The sequence below is a fragment of the Mesoplodon bidens genome (assembly GCF_964165515.1).
Source record: "Mesoplodon bidens genome assembly, chromosome: 2".
In the NCBI taxonomy this organism is placed as follows: Eukaryota; Metazoa; Chordata; class Mammalia; order Artiodactyla; family Ziphiidae; genus Mesoplodon; species Mesoplodon bidens.
The window spans coordinates 117,438,644-117,462,365 of NC_138177.1; the positions used below are offsets into that span (position 1 = coordinate 117,438,644).

Here is a 23,722-nt window from a genome sequence, read left to right on the forward strand (position 1 = left end):
TTACTTAAAATTTGTTATTTGATTAGTTCTATTAGCCATAGGTTTTATGTATGTCCTCACCATTATTGCACTTTATTTTGTATATAGTGAGATATCTGTCAGATATGAAAAGATATTTTACCAGAAAAATGGAAATGTTATTGAAATTAAATTTCTGTATTCCTTTCTTTTAAAAAATAAAAACTATGTATATTATATATTCACACATACATATATACATATATACATATATATTAGTTGTAAAACAAAATACATAAATGACATATTTTTGAAGAAAGATCAATATGATTTATGGGAAATATTTAAAGAAACATATGTCATCCTGACATTGTCAAGATAAAGTTTATTCTTGGTTGGAGAAGACAAGGAAGAGAAAGGAATCAAAGATGCCTTCAACATAGGACTGCAGGAGGACTCATGAAATGATGGTGTAGATGCAAAGAACTTGAGGGAGGCAGAATGGCTGTCATCTTTGAAGAAGGAGGTAATATATGAAAACTTCCCGTGTTTAGTGTAGGGAAATGCTGAGAGAGATAAGTGGGAGTATCTAGTAGCTGTTGAATTAAAATGCAGAGAGAGATCAAGGATGTAGGGAAAAAAATGTAAATCCCCAGGGGTAATAGTTGAACACAGAGAGTGAATGATGTCTAAGGAGAAGCACAAAGACTGCTTGCTGACTGAGGCACTTTAGGGATGCATTAAATGTTGATTACAGCATAGCCTGAAGTCTTGCCCATGCTCTGCTCTCCAGGCCCTGTTCCATGATGGAACAGGGTGCAAGGCTGGTTTCACATGGAGGAGGGATGCTTCTTACAAATTGGTGCAAAAGTTTCATATGCTCATTTACTCCCATGCCTACAAAGCTGTGTCCACTCAGAAAGGGCACATTTTTCTAATACGTACAATGGCGCCGTATCAAAGACATATATACAGTGGTGCCATATAAAGGTTATACATGCAGCCCTGATGGCCTGGCTCCAGGTTTGTTGTGACTGCCAGTAAAAAAAGATTGTTTGGCCTTTGGCATACAGTAGGTCATCAACATATGGTGTCATAAAATGTGGAACTGACACTAAACAGAATCAAGTGACTCTAGCCATCTGTGCTTGTTCAAAATGTAGTTTATGTAGTTAAAAGGCGAAACAGTCGAAGGAGTGGATCATGACCAACTTTTTAAAACATACTGAAATAATATAGAATTGGAAATATCAAATGACAGTAAATGACAGAAGGCTAAATATTTTTTTATGAAAAAGTTGTTTCACTGTATTTATAAATATATCCAGTCATGGGGATGTATGCATTTCCTACCATAGGCAACTGTAAAACAAACAAACAAACAAAACAAAAAACAAAAAAAAAAATTTGCAAACCTTAACCTAGGAAATACATAGTAAAGTAGAAGAGTTATGACAGTATCAAATTTTCTAACTCCACATCCAGATCACAGTTGGCTTTGCAATCTATATGGTCTGGGATAGAGGTAATTATGTTAGATCACTCAATATGGGTGTCAAGGTATAGTTAATGTTTCCAGAGCAAAGGGTCATTGTCAGATTTATGGTCTATTCCAAATGCTTATGGTTGCCAGAAACCTGATTTAAATATTTACTATGGCATTTGTGTGATAATTTTAAACTCTAGATATTATTTACAACATATATAAAATCATAAACTGCCTATGGGCACAGATATAGTTAAAAAATCTGAATAACTTGTAAAATTTAATAGCTTTAGAAAAATCATGGTGCAAGCAGATGCTTTATAAAAAAACCACATTTTTATTTCAGTGAAATAATTCATATGAGGATATGCCTCCAAGTAGGCATCTTTCTTAAAAGGTGTCAGAGATATTTCAAATAATTAGTAAGCAATAGGAGGTGGGATTCATCTTGTGTTTTTCAGGATGTCTCACTTATTAAATTATGGATGTTATCTAAAGTTAGCCAGTATTCTTCAAAATATGATTTTGAATGGCTGTAAATTATCACATAATTCAAAATATTTGTAATTGGTATTTAGGCGCTTGCTTATTCTTACCATTATATAACTGCAGTGAAAGCTCTTCAACTAAATTTTGTCGTATCTTTGAACCTTAGAATTATTACCTAGAAGGGAAATTCCTGGGGAAAAAGATGTGGCCATTTTTTCAGGCTCTTGATTTAACAGTGAATATACTTCTGTTAGCAAGATATGTGAATGCTCTTATAACACCAACTCTGGTTCAGTATTCTCTTAAGTTCCTCTATTTTTTTCTTTATAGTTATGGGAAATTAAAATGTTGAAGTGTTAAAGTAACGTAAAAAGAGTTCAGACCAATAAAATCAAAGGAAATACAAGTTGAACTCCATTACTTCTGTAAATTGCTATTTTTGGGAGAAAAAAGAAAAAAAAAAAAAAAAGGTCATGATACCAGGTTACCCACAAGTCCATACACTGTTCTAACACTTTCCCCAAGAGAAAAACAAATCCAAAAATCAGAGTGGAGGCAGAATCGGAGTAAGATGTTATGGAAGATGTTCATGGGTCTTTGCTTTTTCTGCCCTATGCCCCAGTCTGGTTTTAAAACTTTAGTAGTAACAAATAAGGAATACAGTGTGGGATAGTGTCGTAACCAATGACCATGGACTATCTATTGATCACGAAATAACAGCAAATCTCTAGCTTTAATAAAAATGGTGGTAAGAATTTTTAAAGGTATCTTGCTAAAATTATAGATGAGAATTGACCTTCATTTGCTCTTTAATTTGAGTTTCTTTATTAGTAAGGATAAATATTTGCAATTTTATATGTCGAGTTTCTTTTGTGAATTATATACTCATTTCTAGTGTCAGAAAGCTACAAAATATCCATTATAATTTCTGATTTCTTCTGTCCTGTGCATTATTTAGAAGTTTTTTGGGTTTTGTTGTTGTTGTTTTCTAAAACTGGGGATAATTTTAATTAAAAATTTCATTAACTTTTAATGCTGTTGATAACTAATTTAATTCACTGTTGTCAGCAATACTATTTTATATTATATGTTTTGAAAAATAATAATGGGGAAACCTAATTTAGCATGAAAGAATTAAAAAATAAGGAAAAAATAAATTAGATTGAGGAATTTGAAAAATGAGCATTAAACTCTTGCCTTCCCCAAAATAAAAAGGTAACATAAAATTGAACATTAGACAAATACTGCTTTTCATTGTTAGTTTGATATCAAGATGAACTTGTTGGCTGATAGAGAAATAAGTTTGAAGTCTGTTGCCATTTCTTGCTCAGATATTAACACATTTAGGAATGGATAATAAAATGAGCAAACCTAGGAGAAGTTGGTATTACCAATGTGGGCATCAGGAACAAATATCACTCAGGCATGGGAAATCTGTCGGAGCCTAAAACTGAGTGCTGAGAAGTTATATAAATTTTCAGTGCTATACAATGCAACAAAAGCAAGCAAAATCCTAGTTTAGCTAAAAAGAAAAGGCAGGCAAAACTCTGATAGCTTTTACATTTCAGTAACATCTGCCACATCTAAATGTAGTGAATATAGAGGTGAAGGTTATGACAACAAATTAGGGAAGGCATCATATTATCATAACACATGTACTGTTGGATACCAAAGGTAATTACAAATTATATTAGAATATAATGTGAAAAAGGATTAGAGTCAATTTTATGATAAAGAAAGTACTATGTATTTGTAGGGTAAATGTTTAAACTTTTAATAAGTGTAGTTTGGCTATAGTTTTTTCTCAAAATATTTTGTCACATTGATGAAGTGGCAAAATTTATGACATCTTAAACTTAAGGAAACAAGGTTTCATTAATAATTAAATCAGGGTGGCAGTAATGTGGGTATTTTTGATATTAAATGTGCCGTCCCTATTTTCTTTGTCCTCTGATTTACTTTCAAGGTTGCTTTAATTTAAAGTTTAAGTGTGTTTATTATTAACAAAATAGTTGGATTGCATCTGTAAAGTAATCTAGCAAGCTGTGTCTTATAATGGGAAAATATGAGTCTTTTCCACTTAGCATAACAGTTGATATATTTGATTGATATTTTTATTCCATCAAAATTATTTCATGTTAGCTATTTTATTTTTACTTATAGTTTCATTTTTTTCTTTTATTTTTTTCTTAATCAGTTTACTTTTCATCCCCTTTCCTCTTGTTTTTTAAAAAATTAAATTGTAAATTCTCAGTCCATTTCCTTTTTCTATTCATAATCAAATTCACATTTTTTACTTTACCAAAATTAGGTACACATTTTGTACTTTCCTTTCTACAGTGTGCTTTGCTTGCCACTGTACTCTATCCTCAGCCTGACCCAAGTAATATGAACCCACTATATCCAGACTATTAGGTTTTCCTTTCAGTAAATTTTTATAAGAATCCTAATTATCTTTTATATTGCACATTCATAATCATACAGTCATCATTCATTTGAATTTACATATTGCAGGATTTGCTGTCTACCATTGTTACACCTCCATCTCATTTTCCCTTGTTGAGCTCTGTCTCCTAAATTCATTATTACTTGATTCAAAGGTATCTAGAATGTTTTCTTCACAGAGTGCATGGGTGATCTACTCGTTGAATCCATGTATTTCTACAAATGTTTTTCATCCTGATGAATAAAAGATTTATTTTGCTGGTTAGAGAACTAGAGAACTGGTCTCATAGTCATTTTATCTCAGTGACTTACACATGGTACCCTACTGTCTCTCAGTTATGTTAGCAAGAATCTGATACTATTATGATTGTTTTTCCTTTGTAAACTGGCAAATTCTTTTGCAACTGAGAGCTTGTTACTGAACCAAACTTGGGTCTGCTTGCCCGAAGTGCAGCAAATCCAATCTGCTGATACCAGGTTGTGGTGAAGGAAAGTACAGAGTTTATTGCAAGCAAGGAGAACAGGCAGCTCATGCTCAAAAGACCTAAACTCTCTGATGGCTTTTAGGCAAGGGTTTTTAAAGACAGTGTTAGAGGAGAGGGTCGTACGATGCATGATCAGGGCTTCTGTACACAGAAAGCACCCCCTGCACAGTCCTGCTTGGTTTATGTCCCCTCTTTTCTTTGATACTCATCAATCCTGAGGGGAACAGGGGTAAGACAAGAAGGGGATAGAGAAATTAATTGTAAACTCAGCAGGGGAACTCAGTTTTAGGGGGACTCGGTTTCAAGTTTGTAAGATTTTTCTATCATGGATTTGATTTTCCTCTGGAATATGTATTATCTAATGATTAGAAACAAAAATCAATAAAACTAGTTTCTCAAAAACTATTTCATAGCCATCACTCAAGCACCAGAAGGACTATATATAAGAGTATTATTCATTTTTACTGTTACAGTTGATAGATACAATGAAATGAAAAAACTTTAGAATAGTTAATTTATAATGTGAAATAAATGTATGAGGATTTTTATCCTACTGTTTGTATCAAGAGAAGTGGTTTCCAGTGTCTAGTGATTTATTTTTCTCCTGTTTGCCTACTCTGCTTACACTTGGTTTTGCTTGCTTGTTCTAAAATGTGTGTGTTAATAATTCCTACCAAGAATGGACTAAAAAAGTGACAGTAGTATAAAATGAGAATATTTTCTTAAGTGCTACATTTCCCTTGGAAAATAAGTAAATGCAAAAGCAACAACAGAGACCGTCCTATACGTTCCCTCCCCCCGCCCCGGCTTACATAGCCTTTGCAAAATCCGATCCATAGTCAAAGGCACACTTCTTTCATAAAATTTTCAAGTGATACTTGTTGCTTCAAACAATTAAAAAAAACACACATTTCCACTAAATAATTTTTTTCAAATAATAAATACCCAGCACGAACAATTTATTCTTATGTAATTCTACTTTCTTTAAATTCTAACATTTTGCATTTGATGTGTCTGACTTTTCCTTTACTAAATTGGACTTATTGATTTTACAGTTATGGGAAACATACATTTTATATTATGTGTTTTATAATCAACAGTGGTAACATAGGAAGTATATCTTCAGCACTGGATTTATTTTTTTCTCTGTCTTCTTAAAAACTCTGCATATGTCAGTATGTTTATGTGGAGGAGTGGGTTATGTGTGTATCATACTCATATTCCCGGCTGCACTTGAAGATTAAGGTGCAGAAGAAATTCCCAGAGGGGAAGAAAGATATAATTCCAAGTGTCTCCTTTGATACCTTTCCTTGTCTTGTATAGCGGTTGGTAATGACAGTTCCAGCGCGGAAACAATAACTCCATTACTTTTCTTGACTGACTGAACCCATTCTGGTTTCATTGCAGCTCTCCTTTTTTTCTTTCCCTTCTGCTGACCTTTTTCTCCCCCTTACCTCCATAACTATGTGTTTACCTTCATATTACCCAGAAAAATATAAACCATAGGAAGTCCATAAGTCAGGGGGCTCGTAAGGATGATTCTTCTAAGTTCATTAAAGAGTGCTGGATATGAGAAGAGAATTACCAGTGTTACTGAAAACAAATGAGCCCAGGAGTCTGCCTTGGGGAGAAATAGGAAAAAAAAGCTTGTGAGTTGCTCCATCTTTGACTTAGAGGGCCTGTTTCACAAGTAATCACACAATGGTTATAGTCATTTTAGTGTTCAAATTTACGGAGCAATACTGGCAATCATGTCCAGAGGGAAAATGTGTGTAAGAATGATGCTGCTGTTAAAGTTCTCTGACTTTCAAGTTGTTATAATCAATTTGAGCCCAGCCAATAATATTTCAAGTGCTAGAAAAAGAAAGGGGAATATTTTCTCTTTTTTAATTATTTTCCCCATCTGTGTTCAATAGATTGAAAAACGGAATAAAAACTAAAATCTTGTTCAGATTCTGGAATGCCAGTGACCTATGAAGCTAATAAAATTCTACATTATTATACAGGAAGTAATATAATTCTATGCTTTGTTGCCAAAAACATGTCATTACTAGGCTACTCAATATCACTCTTGAATTTGGAGAATTATATACCCACTACTTATGCCTTGTTTAGAAGCACACTTTACAAAATACACCTCACTCTACAATACAGAAATATAACTTGGTCTTTAGAGCCAGGCATTATTAAATATAAAAACCACATCCAACAGATTCTCTAAACTAGCATGATATAATGCATCTGAGCTTTAATTTCCTAATAAATAGAATGGGGATAATATCAATTATTGTGTTATTATAATGATTAAATAAACTAAAATGAGCCATCTAGCAGAATGCCTGAAAAATCTTTCCTCTCTTCTTTCAGATTATTCGGTATAAATCATGCTGATCTAGTTTTTAATGTAAGCCAATAACTAAATATAAGCCAATAACTAAATCAGTTACTAACCATCAACCATAGGAACAAGCTGCCCAAAAACATATTGAGAGAAGATATTTCTGTTATATTCATCTGTGTATTATTTTAAAGCTTTGTGTAGTTTTCCAATAGGCTGGACTGAAGCATATGGAAACCCAAGGAATTTTCTGGTCAACACTGAGGCCAAACAGGTTAAGGGGTTTCCTTGGTCCTTTTTCTCTACCCTCACATCCTAACCTCTGGACTTTATCACTCAGTTGGTAGGAAGAGGCAAACTCAAGTAAGCAGAAGCATACAAAGAACAACAACAAAAAAAAAAAAAAAAAAGGAAGAAAGAAAAGAAAAAGGAAAAACAAGAGAGTGTGATAATGCCCAAGTGAAAGTTCACTTAAACTACTGAGATCAAAGCAGGAGGAGTCAGGAGAAATGGTCCATCTAGAGATAAGGGCAAAGGAAGACAGCAGGCTTGTTCCCTGCACTGGAGCCTAGTAAATGCCAGGCTCTTGCTTCTGACTCACCCTCTGGAAAAGAAGGGAGTCGAGCTCCACCTTGTGTTTAAACAAGTTATGGCTTAGTGGTTGACTATCTATCTAACTGTGGATACTCCCATCTGAATGTCCTAAAGGCACCTCAGTCTCTCCATGCTCAAAAGTGAGCTCACTCTCTTAGCCCCAAAGTAAGCTCCTCCTCTGCTTCTCTCTGTCCTCGTGAGTCAATGTACCCAACAAATCCCTCCAAGTCAGAACCTGGGAGTCATCCTCACTTTCTCTCCAATTAAATCATATCCAGTTAGTCTCCAAGCCACACTAATATTTTAAAATCATTTTATTATGAAAAATTTCAAAGCCACAAAAATAAAAATAAGAATGTAAAGACCCAGGGACTTCCCTGGTGGTCCAGTGGTTAAGACTTTGCCTTCTTCCAGTGCAGGGGGTGTGGGTTCAATCCCTGGTTGGGGAACTAAGACCCCACATGCCGCACAGCGTGACCAAAATAAATAAATAAATGTAACTGAAAAAAAAAAATACAACCTTAAAAAATATATATAAAGATCCACATGTTAGTCATTATCCAGATGACACAGTTTTCAGTTCATGCCTAATCTAGGTGAATCCTACCCACTTTCCTTTCTCTCCCCAGATCACTGACTTTTAACATGAAAATATTTCTGATCTAGCCCACCTGCTCCCTTTCTCCTTGACTCTGTTTTGTTAGTTTTTCATGTCTTACAGTGTTTTAGCAGGTCTACCTGATCTTAGCTAATTTTCCTTATATTTCAAAAATTGTTTTGAATTTCAAGTCCAATCAGATTTCTCCACTACATAAAATCTGGTGATGGCCATCCTTTACCCACTGAATTTAGTCTGAAATTCTTAACAAGTGTTTTCCCAGTTTAGACCATATCTGTCTGCATAGATTCTGGCCCTACAGCCTCTACCTTCATGACCGGTGTTCCACAATATAGTTCTCCTCTAAAGTATGATGCTTCTGCAGGCTTCAGGCATTTGGGTGTGTTCTTTACTTTGTCTGAATGGATCATTGGGGGCCCTTTTTTTGTCTGAATTCTTCTTATACTTCAGTGCCTGGCTCAAGCATCTCTTCCTCTTCTAAACCTTATGTGTGAATAACCTTCTCCCTTTTATCCTGAAAACTTGCTGAGGAAACCATCTCTTCTCTGAGTTACTAGTGTACCAGTAAACACCTCATTTATTTGTTATACACACCACATCCTAATAATTTGGGTTTTTGTCTGTCTTCTTCAGCAGCCATGAATCCTGTTATGTTACAGGTTGTGTGTATGTCTTTGTTCTTGTAGTGCTCAACCTGGTGTGTTAGGCTTGAGGCATTAAGAATTTTTGCTGAAGGAATACTGAATATTTCCCCTTATTAACATTTTTTGATAATTTTTAAAATAATTTACCTTCTCTTTAATGGTGTTATAATGAATTTTTCAAGTGACATCCTAATCTAAATATTTATTTTATAATCCCACAAGAAGTATTAAATATAGAGTCACAGAGTGGGTAACATAACTGATAAATTGATTTAAACAATGGAAATAAGAACACAAAAGAAGCAGACATATATTTTCCTATATTGTACCCATTCAAAGAAACTTTCTCCTTGAAACTTAATTATTATGGAGTTAGACACTGGGAAGTTTAAAGCTATTTAAATAATTCAGATTTATATATTACTTCAGAAAGATATTTTTTTTGCCTATCTCCACTATCTTAGGGGGACAGAGGCAGTTACTTTCAGATAAGTGGTATTTCAAGGAAGAAGATTGGAGTCAGACCATTTAGGGAATTCGCCTATATTGTATATCCAGTCCAGAAGATTGGGAGATAGATAAGAATATGTTTTTATCTCCAAATTCTTGATAAGGAAGCTAAGAGGTCAAGTGTTCAAAACTACATAGTAGGGAGAAACACAAAAATCAGAGTCAATCTTTGTTTTTTCCTTCCAGTTAATGTGTTACCCAAGACTTAAAAATATGTTGGAGTCAAACACCATATTGATACATTAATTTGTTTTTAGAAACACAATCAGGTGATATAAAGTGGCTCATTTTCTTAGACTCGACCAATAACTCAGACCTAGTGAATTATTTTCCTCAGTATTTTTGCATATCATTTTTTGCAGCTATAGACCACAGGGATATAATCTTCATCATTCTCTGTATTACCAATAACTGATCTGAGAGCACAATTTATTTTAAAATTAATATAAACTTCTCCCAGTATGCAGTGAAGGGAGTCAAATTTTGAAATAAAAATTGAAACTTTTATTTTAATAAGAACTCAATTACATGCTCCTATGTTAACTTGCTTTAGAATGTGAACTCTGACAGCAGGGCACAGATCCTGACTTTCTGATTAATTTTTACTTATTTCCCAGTGTAGACATACTCACATTTGGGAACTGGGAAACTCCATAAATATTTGAGTAACTGAATGATTGAATCAAACCCAAAGTGTGTGAAATATTTTTCTTTAACTTGATTTAGGTTCTTTTGTGTCAATTTGTGAGATACTCTCAGGTAACTTTAATAAACTGGTCTAATTTATTTTGAATGCATACATAGACATATATGTTTGCTTTCTCAGTATATATGTGCATATAGTCATAAAGAGTTGCATAATATCTCTGTATACAGAATAGATAAATTAATACACACATGTTAATAAAGTATTAACTCTTCAACATTTTGTATAATGGCCATTCATAATTTCTCTTACTTGATTATCATATTTTCAGCAATTTTCCTTAACTCCTCCAACATTTATACACTTTAACTTAGGGGTGACAAATGCCTAACCAAATGTTAAATGTGAAAAAAAGTTTTAAATATGTTTTTCAAATTTAAAAAAATTTTAAATCCTCTAAGTGAGGTATGTACTTCCTTATATCATAAGCCACACCACCTTCTATTGTCTGACACTTGGTGGAGTCAGACTTTAAGTTACCCTCCTGCCTGGCCTAAACAACCTTTTTGAGAGCTCAACCTTTGCACTTACATGTCTCTAAGTAGTTGGCCTCTAAGGGGAGCTCAAAACTCTTCTCTTGATGCCCTACCTTTCTACTCATCCAAGAATAAATCAGGTCACATGCTGGGAATTAGAACTTTCAAAGGGACAAGGGATTGAACCCAAAAGAGGTGCCCGTGGGAAAGTGAAAAGAGACCTGATGCCATAACATGAAAAGATATTAGGTGAGAGGCTTGGCCTAGCTTTGTTCTAGACATTGGAGAAAATTATCTTTCTTCTTGTGGACTGACCAGTTTTCTCATGAACTGGTTTTTCCAAGTAATTGAAACGGTCTTGTGCCAAAAGTAGAGTCTGGGTCCCTGAACCATTGTGGAAGAAGCCACACCATCGACCTGAACACTAACCTTGGCCTCTGACTAAAGCAGCAAATAATCTTTTATTGTGCTGAATCACTACATGTTGGGATATATTTGTAGCAGTTTGCCTATTATAATTAATGTAATAAGTGAAAGTGATAGAACATATAAATATTAAAATAAAATTATGGAATAGAGCTGTATAGATTGAATATATTGAAAGGATAGGATTTGCAAATCTTACCTGACTGCCCATAGTAATCATTAAAAAAAAAAAAAGAGAGGAATTCACCTCTATTTGTCTGTCATATATTAACTTTTATACTTATAATGTTTGAAAATGATTAAGTGGAAATAAATTTTACATTAGAGATAGAATACAAATAGTTTCTATTTTCCTTCTGAAATCTCTACCTCAATATCTTTTCTTCTCTCAAAATAGACCCATAATCCATTAGATACATTCTTATCTTATATATTTGCTTTTTAAAATGATTCTCACAGAGGCAGCAGGATGCAACAGTTAAGAGTTCAGGCTTTGGACCAAACTATTTGGCTCTGTAATTAAGTGGCTGTTTGACCTTGACAAGTTACATTTCCTCTCTATGGCTTATTGTCCTCATCAGTTAAGAGAATAATAATGGTACCTGCTTCCTAGAACTTATGTAAGGATTAAGTGAATTAGTATTTATATAACATTTAGGAAAATCTCCAACCCCTAGTTATCAATATACATGTTCAGTAAGCTGTGTTTAAATTAAATGTTATACAAATCATCCTTTTAAAATAAATTAACCTTGGTTTGATTAAAATGGAGAATAGAAATTCAAGACATTTTCCAAACTCAACTCGTACCACTATCCCCCTATAATTTCTCCCTGTGTCCCTGATTAGGGTTCCCTCTACCTTCAGAAACATCTCAATCACCCTTAGGCTTGCATGTTTGCCCAAAATGTTGCTTTCCTCTTAGTGATTTCCTTCTCTCTGTCTAACCAATACTTATCTACCTTAAATTAGCCAGTTTGGGTCTGTTAGTTTCCTAGGGCTATGCTAAGAAACTAACACAAAGGTGGTGGCTGGAAACACCACAGATTTGTTCTCTCACAGTTCTAGAGGCCAGAAGTCTGAAATCCAGGGGTTGGAAGGTCCATGCTCCCTTCAAAGGGTCTAGGACAGAATCTTTGCTCATGCCTTTCTAGCTTCTAGTGGTTGTTAGGTGTCCTCGGCTTTCCTTGGCTTGTAGCTGCATCACTTCAGTTTCTGGCTCTGTCTTCACATCGTCTTCTCCTCTGTGGCTCCATGCCTGAATTTCCTACATAGTATAAGGACACCACTCTTGGGGCGCTGCTAATTTAGAATGACCTCATCTTAACTTGATTATATCTGCAAAGGTCCTGTTTCCCAATACGCTCACAGACACTGGGGATTTGGACTTGAGTATATCTTTTTGGGAGACACAGTTCAGCCCACAGGAGGATCTAATGTCTCCTCCAGCCCCTCATAATCATTTCTGAGAGACACTTGTTTTCTATTTCATTTATTTGACAGATAATATAAATCTGCTTTCTGATTTTTAAAAAAGGTTTATGAACCTATATATATCTTTTCTGATAAATTACAGTATAAGAGTATAAGAGTAAGGACTATGGATTATCATGTAATTTGTTTTTGTATTTGTGTACTCTTCCATATACAGTACAATACATATGATAATGAATAAATACATTAATGAATAAATGAAGGGATGCAAACCTGGTAACACAAAATTCTTCTGGGGAGTAAGTGACAAAAATAAATGGCACATGATTAGAGTATATCAATGTGTAATCTCTGATTTTTCATTTTTAACTTATGGTATGCTTTTGACTGATTATAAAGAGTATTATAATTTCACAAATAAGGTATTCATTGACATTATAATCATTAAATATATGTAAAAATTTGAAAAATAATCCAATATAGATTCAATAGCTATGTTTAGTGTTTTGAAGTAAGAGATTCTATTTTGCTTTTGCAACTGCAAAGGTTTCACATTTAAACAAGAATAACCAAGTATGGAATGTGGATTCTTCTTTTTAAATTAATTAATTTATTTATTTATTTGACTATGTCAGGTCTTAGTTGCAGCACGCTGGCTCTTCGTTGCAGCATGCAGGCTTCTCTCTAGTTGTGGCACACGGGCTCTAGAGTGTGTGGGCTTAGTTGCCCCGCAGCATGTAGGAGTTCAGTTCGCCAACCAAGGATCAAACCCACGTCCCCTGCATTGGAAGGCGGATTCTTAGGCACTGGACCACCAAGGAAGTACCTGGAATGTGGATTCTTATTATTAACTTTTCTTAGAAATAAACATCACATACCTTAAACTATTTAACAGGCAAAATTACCCAAAACTGATGGAAACCAGGAATTCATCTCAATTATATAAAAATAATGTTTTAAACTGATATGTCCACAGATGATAATGAGTGTGGAAATTTAACGCAGTCCTGTGGTGAAAATGCTAACTGCACGAACACAGAAGGAAGTTACTACTGTATGTGTGCACCTGGTTTCAGATCCAGCAGTAACCAAGACAAGTTTATTACTAATGATGGAACCATCTGCATAGGTAAATTCAACTATCTAACTTAAAATTTGTACCTATCTCTTATTGCTTATACCTCCAGAGATTAAATAATATTCAAACCAAATTCTGTCAGTCCTTGATTGTACCCCGTTGTTAATACTATCAAAAACTTCATTAATTCCCTTAATTCTCCAGTATGGTGTCAGTTACTATGGTATATTTATCCAAGGGTATAAGAAAAAGAGGTTATTTTTTTTGAGAATATCAACCAGTTTACAAATAAATAAATAAATAAATCGTGAAGTTATGAGATCTAGCATGGTGGCAAACAGCAGAATAAATGTTTACACTTTAAAGTAATATATTCACTCTAGAAAATTATCATTGGTATCACCAGATATTGAGCTTATATAAATATGAACTCTGAGATGGGCCCTACATTTTCCTAGAAAGTGTTCAGGAAAGCATTACTTGTGAAAAAATTGTCCTAGTGCTTTTACTGCTGCCTGCCAAAAGTGTGTCACACAAAAGATCTGCATTCTGTTTTTCTAAACACTAGAGTCCTATTTAGAAAATCATCTCAGATTCACTACAGTGTCTTCTGGAGGGTTATTAATTTCAATTCAATCCCTAAGTGAAATATTGTGAGTCTGAAGAGAGTATCTAGATTTTTTTTAATGTCCTTCTGTTGTATTTTGGTCACACACTTGATTTATCAGATCCTATAGTCTGAGGAAAAATAATTGCATAGAAATTTCAGAGACAAATTCTCTGGAGCCAAAGACTTTAACTTTGAAAACAAATTATGAATCATCTTAATCATGGTTTCTAAGAAATTGTCCAGTTTACCAACAGCCAGTATAATTATGATTGATAATAATCTACCAAATTAACTGATGAACCAAGGCCCTGAGAGTTAATTACATAACCAGGGGTAGATATGAGACTTGAACTCAGGACTGTACATGCAACATGGGCAGGAGTAAGGTGCTGCTTCTACTTTCCATAATTAGAAGAATGAGAGATGTCTAAATCAATATAGATTACACTAAAGCCTTTGATGAGCTTCTAGTGAGATTATCATCAGTGAGCTAAGGAGAAGTCTGGCAATGTTATCATTAACACACATGATAGGAGATAATGTTCAAAGACAATTTATCAGTGAAATGTTTGTATCAAAGAAATTGTCTTGTGTACTTATGGTTCACAGCATTTTCTCTGCTACATAAACCAGGTAGATTTTATTCTCATATTATAGCCAAGGGAAGTGAAGAGCTATTCCAGATTCACACATTTAGGATAAAGGGAAGATTAGAATCACAGTCTTGTATCTAGAAAGCCATTGGTATTTCCACAGAAGTCTTAAATGAGTGGCCATTTAAATCTCACATGAATCTGGATCATGCAAATACAGTGGATCAACTTTATAAGGGCATAAATGAGTTAAGTCATGAGAAAATAATGCTATTTCTGTTGAATTATAATTTTGTCTTTATTGTTTGCAGCGAAATTTTTTATTGGATTATAGCATTACGATATATGCGAGAAATTAGAATTTTCCCAGAAAACATAGTACCCCACTCTTTGTTCTTCTCAAACCTAAACTCTTGTCTCTAGTTTTAGAATGCTATATAATGTTTGCCCACTTTATCTTTAGTAGATAAGTTCAAACTATGTAGCTGTATAAGCTTTATTAGAAAAGCTCAAGTTATTGAAGAAATGAAACTTATATCATCTTAATCACTGGAATTTAATACAATTTTAACTATTCTCTCCATTCCCTCTTGTCTCTAGAAGACATCTGTCTTTTCATCTGATCATGTTTACTTTTAATACACCTCAGTTCACAAAGGGATATATATTTCTCTCTCTGTATTCCTTAAAACTAAAGAATTCCTGTTTAGAAAAAAATCAATCACAGATACAGAGAAAAAACACATACAAAGATAATTGAAAGCCAACATTTTACGGGGTTTTACTATATTTGTAATATAAGACTCTTTCTCCCAGTACTCAATTATTATTGAGATACTGTGGAAGGGCCCTACATTTTTGCTAAATTCCCCTTTTAGCTATTTTAAGTAATCAGTAAACAATAACTTAGATTAAAACCCAATACCCAATATTGAGTCCTTCAATTTCTACCTGTTTTGTTTGATGGATTATTCGGTGAAAAAAGTAATTCTCTGGAAAATTGTTATTTCTCACCAGTTTTGTTTCCCTTAAAGATTAAACTTTTTTCAGAATCAGAACAGCTATTTCTTTTCTTTTTTTTTTCCTAGTCCTATAGTAATTTTCCTTGTACACTGTGATAATCCTCAGGGAATTTGAACAGAGAACCATAATTCTATTTCCTTTTTACATTACTGTATCACCTTGTAGTATATTGTTTCTGATTTGAAAGTTTAGCTGATCCTTAAATTTGACATGTCTGGTAATTATAGTCATTAAGAACCTCTATAAAAACATAATGAGGAGGAACCAAGATGGCAGAGTAGAAGGACATGCTCTCACTCCCTCTTGCAAGAACACCAGAATCACAACTAGCTTCTGGACAATCATCGACAGGAAGACACTGGAACTCACCAAAAAAGATACCCCACATCCAAACACAAAGGAAAAGCCACAATGAGATGGTAGGAGGGGCGTAATCACAGTAAAATCAAATCCCATAACTGGTGGGTGGGTGACTCACAGACTGGCAAACACTTATACTACAGAAGTCCACCCACTGGAGTGAAGGTTCTTAGCCCCATGCAAGGCTTCCCAACCTGGGGGTCTGGCAATGGGAGGAGGAATTCCTAGAGAATCAGATTTGAAGCCTAGTGGGAATTGATTGCAGGACTTTGACAGGACTGGGGGAACAGAGACTCCACTCTTGGAGGGCACACACAAAGTAGTGTGTGCATTGGGACTCAGGGGAAGGAGCAGTGACCCCATATGAGACTGAACCAGACCTACCTGCTAGTGTTGGAGGGTCTCCTGCAGAGGCGGAGGGTGGCTGTGGCTCACCGTGGGGACAAGGACACTGGCAGCAGAAGATCTGGGAAGTACTCCTTGGCGTGAGGCCTCCCAGAGTCTGCCATTAGCCCCACCAAAGAGCCCAGATAGGCTCCAGTGTTGGGTTGCCTCAGGCCAAACAACCAACAGGGAGGGAAGCCAGCCATACCCATCAGCAGACAAGGGGATTAAAGTTTTACTGAGCTCTGCCCACCAGAGCAACAGTCAGCTCTAACCACCACCGGTCCCTCCCATCAGGAAACTTGCACAAGCCTCTTAGAGAGCCTCATCCACCAGAGGGCAGACAGCAGAAGCAAGAAGAACTACAATCCTGCAGCCTGTGGAACAAAAGCCACATTCACAGAAAGATAGACAAGATGAAAAGGCAGAGGGCTATATACCAGATGAAGGAACAAGATAAAACCCCAGAAAAACAACTAAATGAAGTGGAGATAGGCAACCTTCCAGAAAAAGAATTCAGAATAATGATAGTAAAGATGATCCAGGACCTCAGAAAAAGAATGGAGGCAAATATCGAGAAGATGCAAGAAATGTTTAACAAAGACCTAGAAGAATTAAAGAACAAACAAACAGAGATAAACAATACAATATCTGAAATGAAAACTACACTAGAAGGAATCAATAGCAGAATAACTGAGGCAGAAGAACAGATAACTGACTTGGAAGACAGAATGGTGGAATTCACTGCTGCAGAACAGAATGAAGAAAAAAGAATGAAAAGAAATGAAGACAGCCTAAGAGACCTCTGGGACAACATTAAATGCAACAACATTTGCATTATAAGGGTCCCAGAAGAAGAAGAGAGAGAGAAAGGACCAGCGAAAATATTTGATGAGATTATAGTAGAAAACTTCCCTAACATGGGAAGGGAAATAGTCACCCAAGTCCAGGAAGCGCAGCAAGTCCCATACAGGATAAACCCAAGGAGAAACACGCCGAGACACATAGAAATCAAATTTGCAAAAATTAAAGACAAAGAAAAATTATTGAAAGCAGCAAGGGAAAAATGACAAATAACATACAAGGGAACTCCCATAAGGTTAACAGCTGATTTCTCAGCAGAAACTCTACAAGCCAGAAGGGAGTGTCATGATATACTTAAAGTGATGAAAGGAAGAACCTACAACCAAGATTACTCTACCCGGCAAAGATCTCATTCATATTCCATGGAGAAATCAAAGCTTTACAGACAAGCAAAAGCTAAGAGAATTCAGTACCACCAAACCAGCTCTACAACAAATGCGAAAGGAACTTCTCTAAGTGGGAAACACAAGAGAAGAAAAGGACCTACAAAAACAAACCCAACACAATTAAGAAAATGGTCATAGGAACATACATATTGATAATTACTTTAAACATGAATGGATTAAATGCTCCAATCAAAAGACACAGGGTTGCTGAATGGATACAAAAACAAGACCCATATATATGCTGTCTACAGGAGACCCACTTCAGACCTAGGGACACATACAGACTGAAAGTGAGGGGATGGAAAAAGATATTCCATGCAAATGGAAATCAAAAGAAAGCTGGAGTAGCTATACAAATATCAGATAAAATAGACTTTAAAATAAAGAATGTTACAAGAGACAAGGAAGGACACTACATAATGATCAAGGGATCAATCCAATCCAAGAAGAAGATATAACAATTATAAATATATATGCACCCGACATAGGAGCACCTCAATACATAAGGCAACTGCTAACAGCTCTAAAAGAGGAAATCGACAGTAACACAATCATAGTTGGGGTCTTTAACACCTCACTTACACCAATGGACATATCATCCAAAAAGAAAATAAATAAGGAAACAGAAGCTTTAAATGACACAATAGACTAGATAGATTTAATTGATATTTATAGGACATTCCATCCAAAAACAGCAGATTACACTTTCTTCTCAAGTGCGCACGGAACATTCTCCAGGGTAGATCACATCTTGGGTCACAAATCAAGCCTCAGTAAATTTAAGAAAATTGATATCATATCAAGCATCTTTTCTGACCTCAATGCTATGAGATTAGAAATGAATTACAGGGAAAAAAACATAAAAAACACAAACACATGGAGGCTAAACAATACGTTACTAAATAACCAAGAGATCACTGAAGAACTCAAAAAGGAAATCAAAAAATACCTAGAGACAAATGACAATGAAAACATGATGATCCAAAACCTACGGGATGCAGCAAAAGCAGTTCTGAGAGGGAAGTTTATAGCTATACAAACCTACCTCAAGAAACAAGAAAAATCTCAAGTAAACAATCTAACCTTACACCTAAAGGAACTAGAGAAAGAAGAACAAAACAAACCCCAAAGTTAGCAGAAGGAAAGAAATCATAATGATCAGAGCAGAAATAAATGAAATAGATACAAAGAAAACAATAGCAAATATCAATAAAACTAAAAGCTGGTTCTTTGAGAAGATAAACAAAATTGACAAACAATTAGCCAGACTCATCAAGAAAAAAGGAGAGGACTCAAATCAATAAAATTAGAAATGAAAAAGAAGTTACAACAGACACCACAGAAATACATAGCATCCTAAGAGACTACTACAAGCAACTCTATGCCAACAAAATGGACAATCTGGAAGAAATGGACAAATTCTTAGAAAGGTATAAGCTTCCAAGACTGAACCAGGAAGAAACAGAAAATATGAACAAAACATAATGAAAAACTCCAGTACTGGGCAAGAAATGACCCTAGCAAAATTCTATATCTTTAGTCTATATTCAAATGCTATTTTCCATGGATGAGGTAATTTCATTGCAGAAGGCTTTGAGTGAGATTTAGCATCCAGCCTATTTTTCTTCTCCTTGGAATCAGAGTAAAACAGAACTTCTGGTGCCCAGCTCCCAAGAGACCTTGTTCTAGACTCACATTTCACAAGTGGGGAAACTGAGGCATCCAATGGTACAGTGACTCTCCCAAAATCAAATGAGTAGAACGCAAGAGCTTCTTCATGTTTTCTGTGTGCTTAAGAGCAGTGTTCACTACTTGTAATTTTTTATGTCCTATTGCCTTAGGTACCCTGGTAAGTACAGATTTTTTTTCTGGCTTTGAATAATATTAACATTCAATTTTGTTTTTGCAAATTGCTTCCACTAATTGAACATTGTATCTTTTCAGTGTATGAGTTAAACAAAATTAGAAAATTCAGTTATTGGTGAAAATTATAAAAATCAAAACAATCATATGATCATGTTTTGAAAGAAGATTATGATAAAATACTGCTGGGTTGGCTCATTGTAGACATGAAAAACAAGCATAACCTTATTAATGAAAAAGTAGCAAATTAATTTTTTGACATGCAAAACAAGGAAATGTGTGTTATGATGTACTTACATTTAGTGAAATCGAGTTATTAGTGTTGAGTGTTAGGTTGGTAGTGGAAAAAGTGGATCAGTTATTAAATATAGTTTTTCAATTTTAGCCTGACTGAAATAATTATACAGCAGCAATTTAGCTTTCATGAAAATGGGGGAAGGGGTTCTTTTTCTCTTTTACAGCTCTAGGGAGTACCAAAACATGGCAATTTAATGAGACACTCATTATCAATGTGTTTTCTCCAAACCTACATACTCACAGGGCTCCTGCTATTAAGAAAACACACAATATGAATAGAATCACTGGACCTGATTCCCAATTACAATATCAGGTGCCTACTATATCTTAGGCACCGCTCCAAACACCTCTACATACATTTCTTCATTGGCTATGAAAAAGAACTCTTCTGAGTTAAGAGTATTTTTATAATACTACCCAAGGTCACAGAGCTAATGAGTATTAGAATCAAGATTTGAATTAAGTTCTTCTACAGGGCCTTTGCCTGTAGGAAGGAGGAGACATAGTGGCTTTATTAGATTCAATTAGGCCCTACAAGAAATTGCAAGAGATGTTAGTATGGATCTCGACGTAAAACGGCAGTCACATTCATTTTGGCTAAGCCAGTTTCATCCCTTTTGGGCCTGGGATACTCTTTCAGTATTTTATGAATCTCTTTATATTACTAGGTAGCAAGGAGGCATAGAGTGATATGCTAAGGATAGTGGAAGCTCTTTGACCACGCTGACACACAGCCAGTTGTGGTAGTCACACTCTGTACCTGTTACTAGGTTAAACTCAGTAAGTTCTATTACTGAGGCCCAGAGTGAGAAGGATATCAAATTCAGCAAACCTCATGTCTACATTTTAGTAAAAATTAGAGAAACAATTATATAAACAAGGAAAGTATAAACAATTTAGAAAACATGTCTTTCATTAAGGATGATTAAGATTTGAAAAACATTACTTTGGTAGGGTGATTAATATTCTTTTAGAATATTTGGAGTCAGAATATAAAAATTTGCATAATCTTAATCTCAAATGTTTATCTCCCAGGGTATGACCTCATTATTCACTTGGTGAATTCAGAAGCTGAAATACCCTAGTTGGTCCAAAGCTGACGTGCTGGGATTGCAGACAGCTGAGTGGGTGCTGGGAGGGCTGGAACCAGAGCAGAGACCCCAACATAAGGACCTCAGGTTATGGAGGATGCACAGGGGAAAACTGAAACCGTCAAGAACACCAAGACTCTGTAAGCCTGTGTCCAAAGTGCACGAGGGAGGATGCAAATGGAGTTTGTAAAGCTAAGATAGGTATGTTGCTGAGAGATTGGGCTTAGGATAAAGTTCCCAAGAGAAGTTGCACTTTTGAATGATTTTGAAATTGGGAGAAATCAACACTTCATTTTCAGTTAGCCATAGAAGGTATCTGAAAATATGAAGTGGGGGTATTCAGAGAACATAGCTTTCTTTCCCATGAAATAAGTTGTTCTATTTATGATACTTCATGGATCTCTTCACACCTTCACTGGGGTATTATCCACATTTGGGTACTGCACAAATGACTTCTTCAGCAGTGCTCCACAAAAGACTAGTCTTTTGCTTTCTCATATTTTTTTCTCACTTCATTGATCTCATGAAAAATAATAATTCTAGTCTGCCCTCCCACCTGACTTCTTTACTTCAGCCCAACCTGGAATGTTTTTGCTAATGATTCTCCAAATCCCAAGAGCCAACCTACTATCACCCTCTCCTTTATTTCTGTCCTTTTCTTGTGTGGAGTGGCAGTTTATGAACACACACATATATATAGAAATTCAAGGAAGAGGGTGAGGGTGCTAGGGCAGCATTTGTTTATTTAAAAGTAGAGAACTTGGACTTCTAGGTAGTACAGATCGTGACTATGAAGACTTGGCAGAAGAACAAGGGGTTTTCTACCTCTTTTTCAGGCAGTTAATAGTCTTCCTAAATCCACACCTTCTTAGCTAATGGAAATTTCTTCAAGAACTGACAAGAGACTTACTGTCAGTTCCAGTTTCTGGTGGTGTGAGGTCTAATGGGTTTTTTTTGTGCCATTATTGCATTTTTAAAGTGAGAAATGAGGATCAGCTCATTTCAGATAACTTGCTAGATGACATTTTAATTGGACTTTGATTACTCCCCCTTATTATGGCAAACAGGATTGTGCCACTCTATGAGTATTTAAAAAATCAAATTGTATATGCAAGATTACAGATTAATGCATTAATCTAACATAGAGAAGCTCTAAAATGTCAGGACTAGGCTAGGAGCACAAAAATCTTTACATTACTTTAAGGTAATGATCTGGACTCTTCAGTTCCTTGGAATCATTCCCTATTGGAACTCTGCCTACTGGCAGAGTATTTATTCTGTATTTATAACTTAAGACATATTTCACTATTCATTATAGTATATAAAATTTTAAATTAATATAAATTATGTGAGTTTATAACTTACCATTTTTATTGTAGCTTTGATATATAGCTACTGAAAATCTAAGACTTAATTCTGTACAGTTTGTTACTTTACCTTTGATGACCATGTATTAAGAATCATAGTAAAATATAACCTGAACAAAAGTAATACATTCTGGTAAAATTTTAAGGGGGTTGAATCATACATTCTGCTACATCTTAAGTTTTAGGTTTACTTATATGGAAAAATGAGGCTTTGGAAAGAAAATGGGCTACTCCTTTTTGCCCTCCAGATTACTCTAAACTGAGTTGTTACAATCAATTTAATTTAATACTAGAAAACAAAGAATTCTAAATGTATTTTTAAAATTAGGTCTTTAATTAGGAATAAATATTACATCATCAATGATTGAAATTACTCTAATGACTTTGTTGATGAATCATGCTATTCAGAAAACAATTCAAGCGTTGGTCTATGAATAACATTTTCAATATATTGTCAAAATGGATTGACCAAATCAAAGTTAAAAATATATATGCAGCTAAGTTTGCTGTCATTTTCCAAATGATGGAATTTTTCTTGCTTTCTTGTAAAATTTGATGTGAAATCACTAACTGTATGTAATACTATTATCAACAAGGTAGCAACTATATGAGCACTAAATTAAAATTTTAATTTTTCAAATATTCCCAGATATAGATGAATGCAGTGAATCATTTGCCTGTGGTGATCATGCAATGTGTAAAAATGTGGATGGTGGATATAACTGCTCCTGCAAGGAAGGTTATCATACATCCACAGGAAACTCACAGTTCACACCTAATGATGGCACTTATTGCCAAGGTAAATTATATTATTAAATTTTATGTATTATCAAAGCACTATATAAAATATGTACTACACGGTTGTGAAGTATCAAAGAACTACATCTTCCAAGAAATGTGCTAGTAGTCCTTTATCTATAAAATGGAATAAGAAAAGTTACAGTTTTATTTAATGGAAGATGTAGACCACATGTTTTATGTAATTACCATACCCTGTTTCCTTAGGGTAACTACAATTTTCTATTTTCCATAAAATATTGCATTTTAATGAATAAAAGTAAATGAATTTTTATTATGAATAAAATTTTAAAATAATGAATAATGAAAAAATTTTAAATAAATGAATTTTCATGAATAAAATAAACGAAAATGAAACTCAAATGATAAGCATGTTTTTAATGTCTAAATAGGTGAGC

At 34.7% G+C, this 23,722-nt stretch overlaps 1 protein-coding gene across 2 annotated transcripts in view; it reads left to right on the forward strand.

Annotated features, from left to right (window-relative positions):
• ADGRL4 (adhesion G protein-coupled receptor L4) overlaps positions 1-23,722 on the forward strand; it is a 121,652-nt gene that overhangs the window by 50,257 nt on the left and 47,673 nt on the right. The window contains exons 3-4 of one of the 2 annotated variants that reach the window (XM_081224714.1): positions 13,587-13,739; positions 23,176-23,325. In XM_081224714.1, coding sequence (XP_081080840.1) covers positions 13,587-13,739; positions 23,176-23,325 — 303 coding nt within the window. The remainder of the gene's footprint in view (positions 1-13,586; positions 13,740-23,175; positions 23,326-23,722) is intronic. The other variant, XM_081224713.1, reaches the window with a different exon arrangement.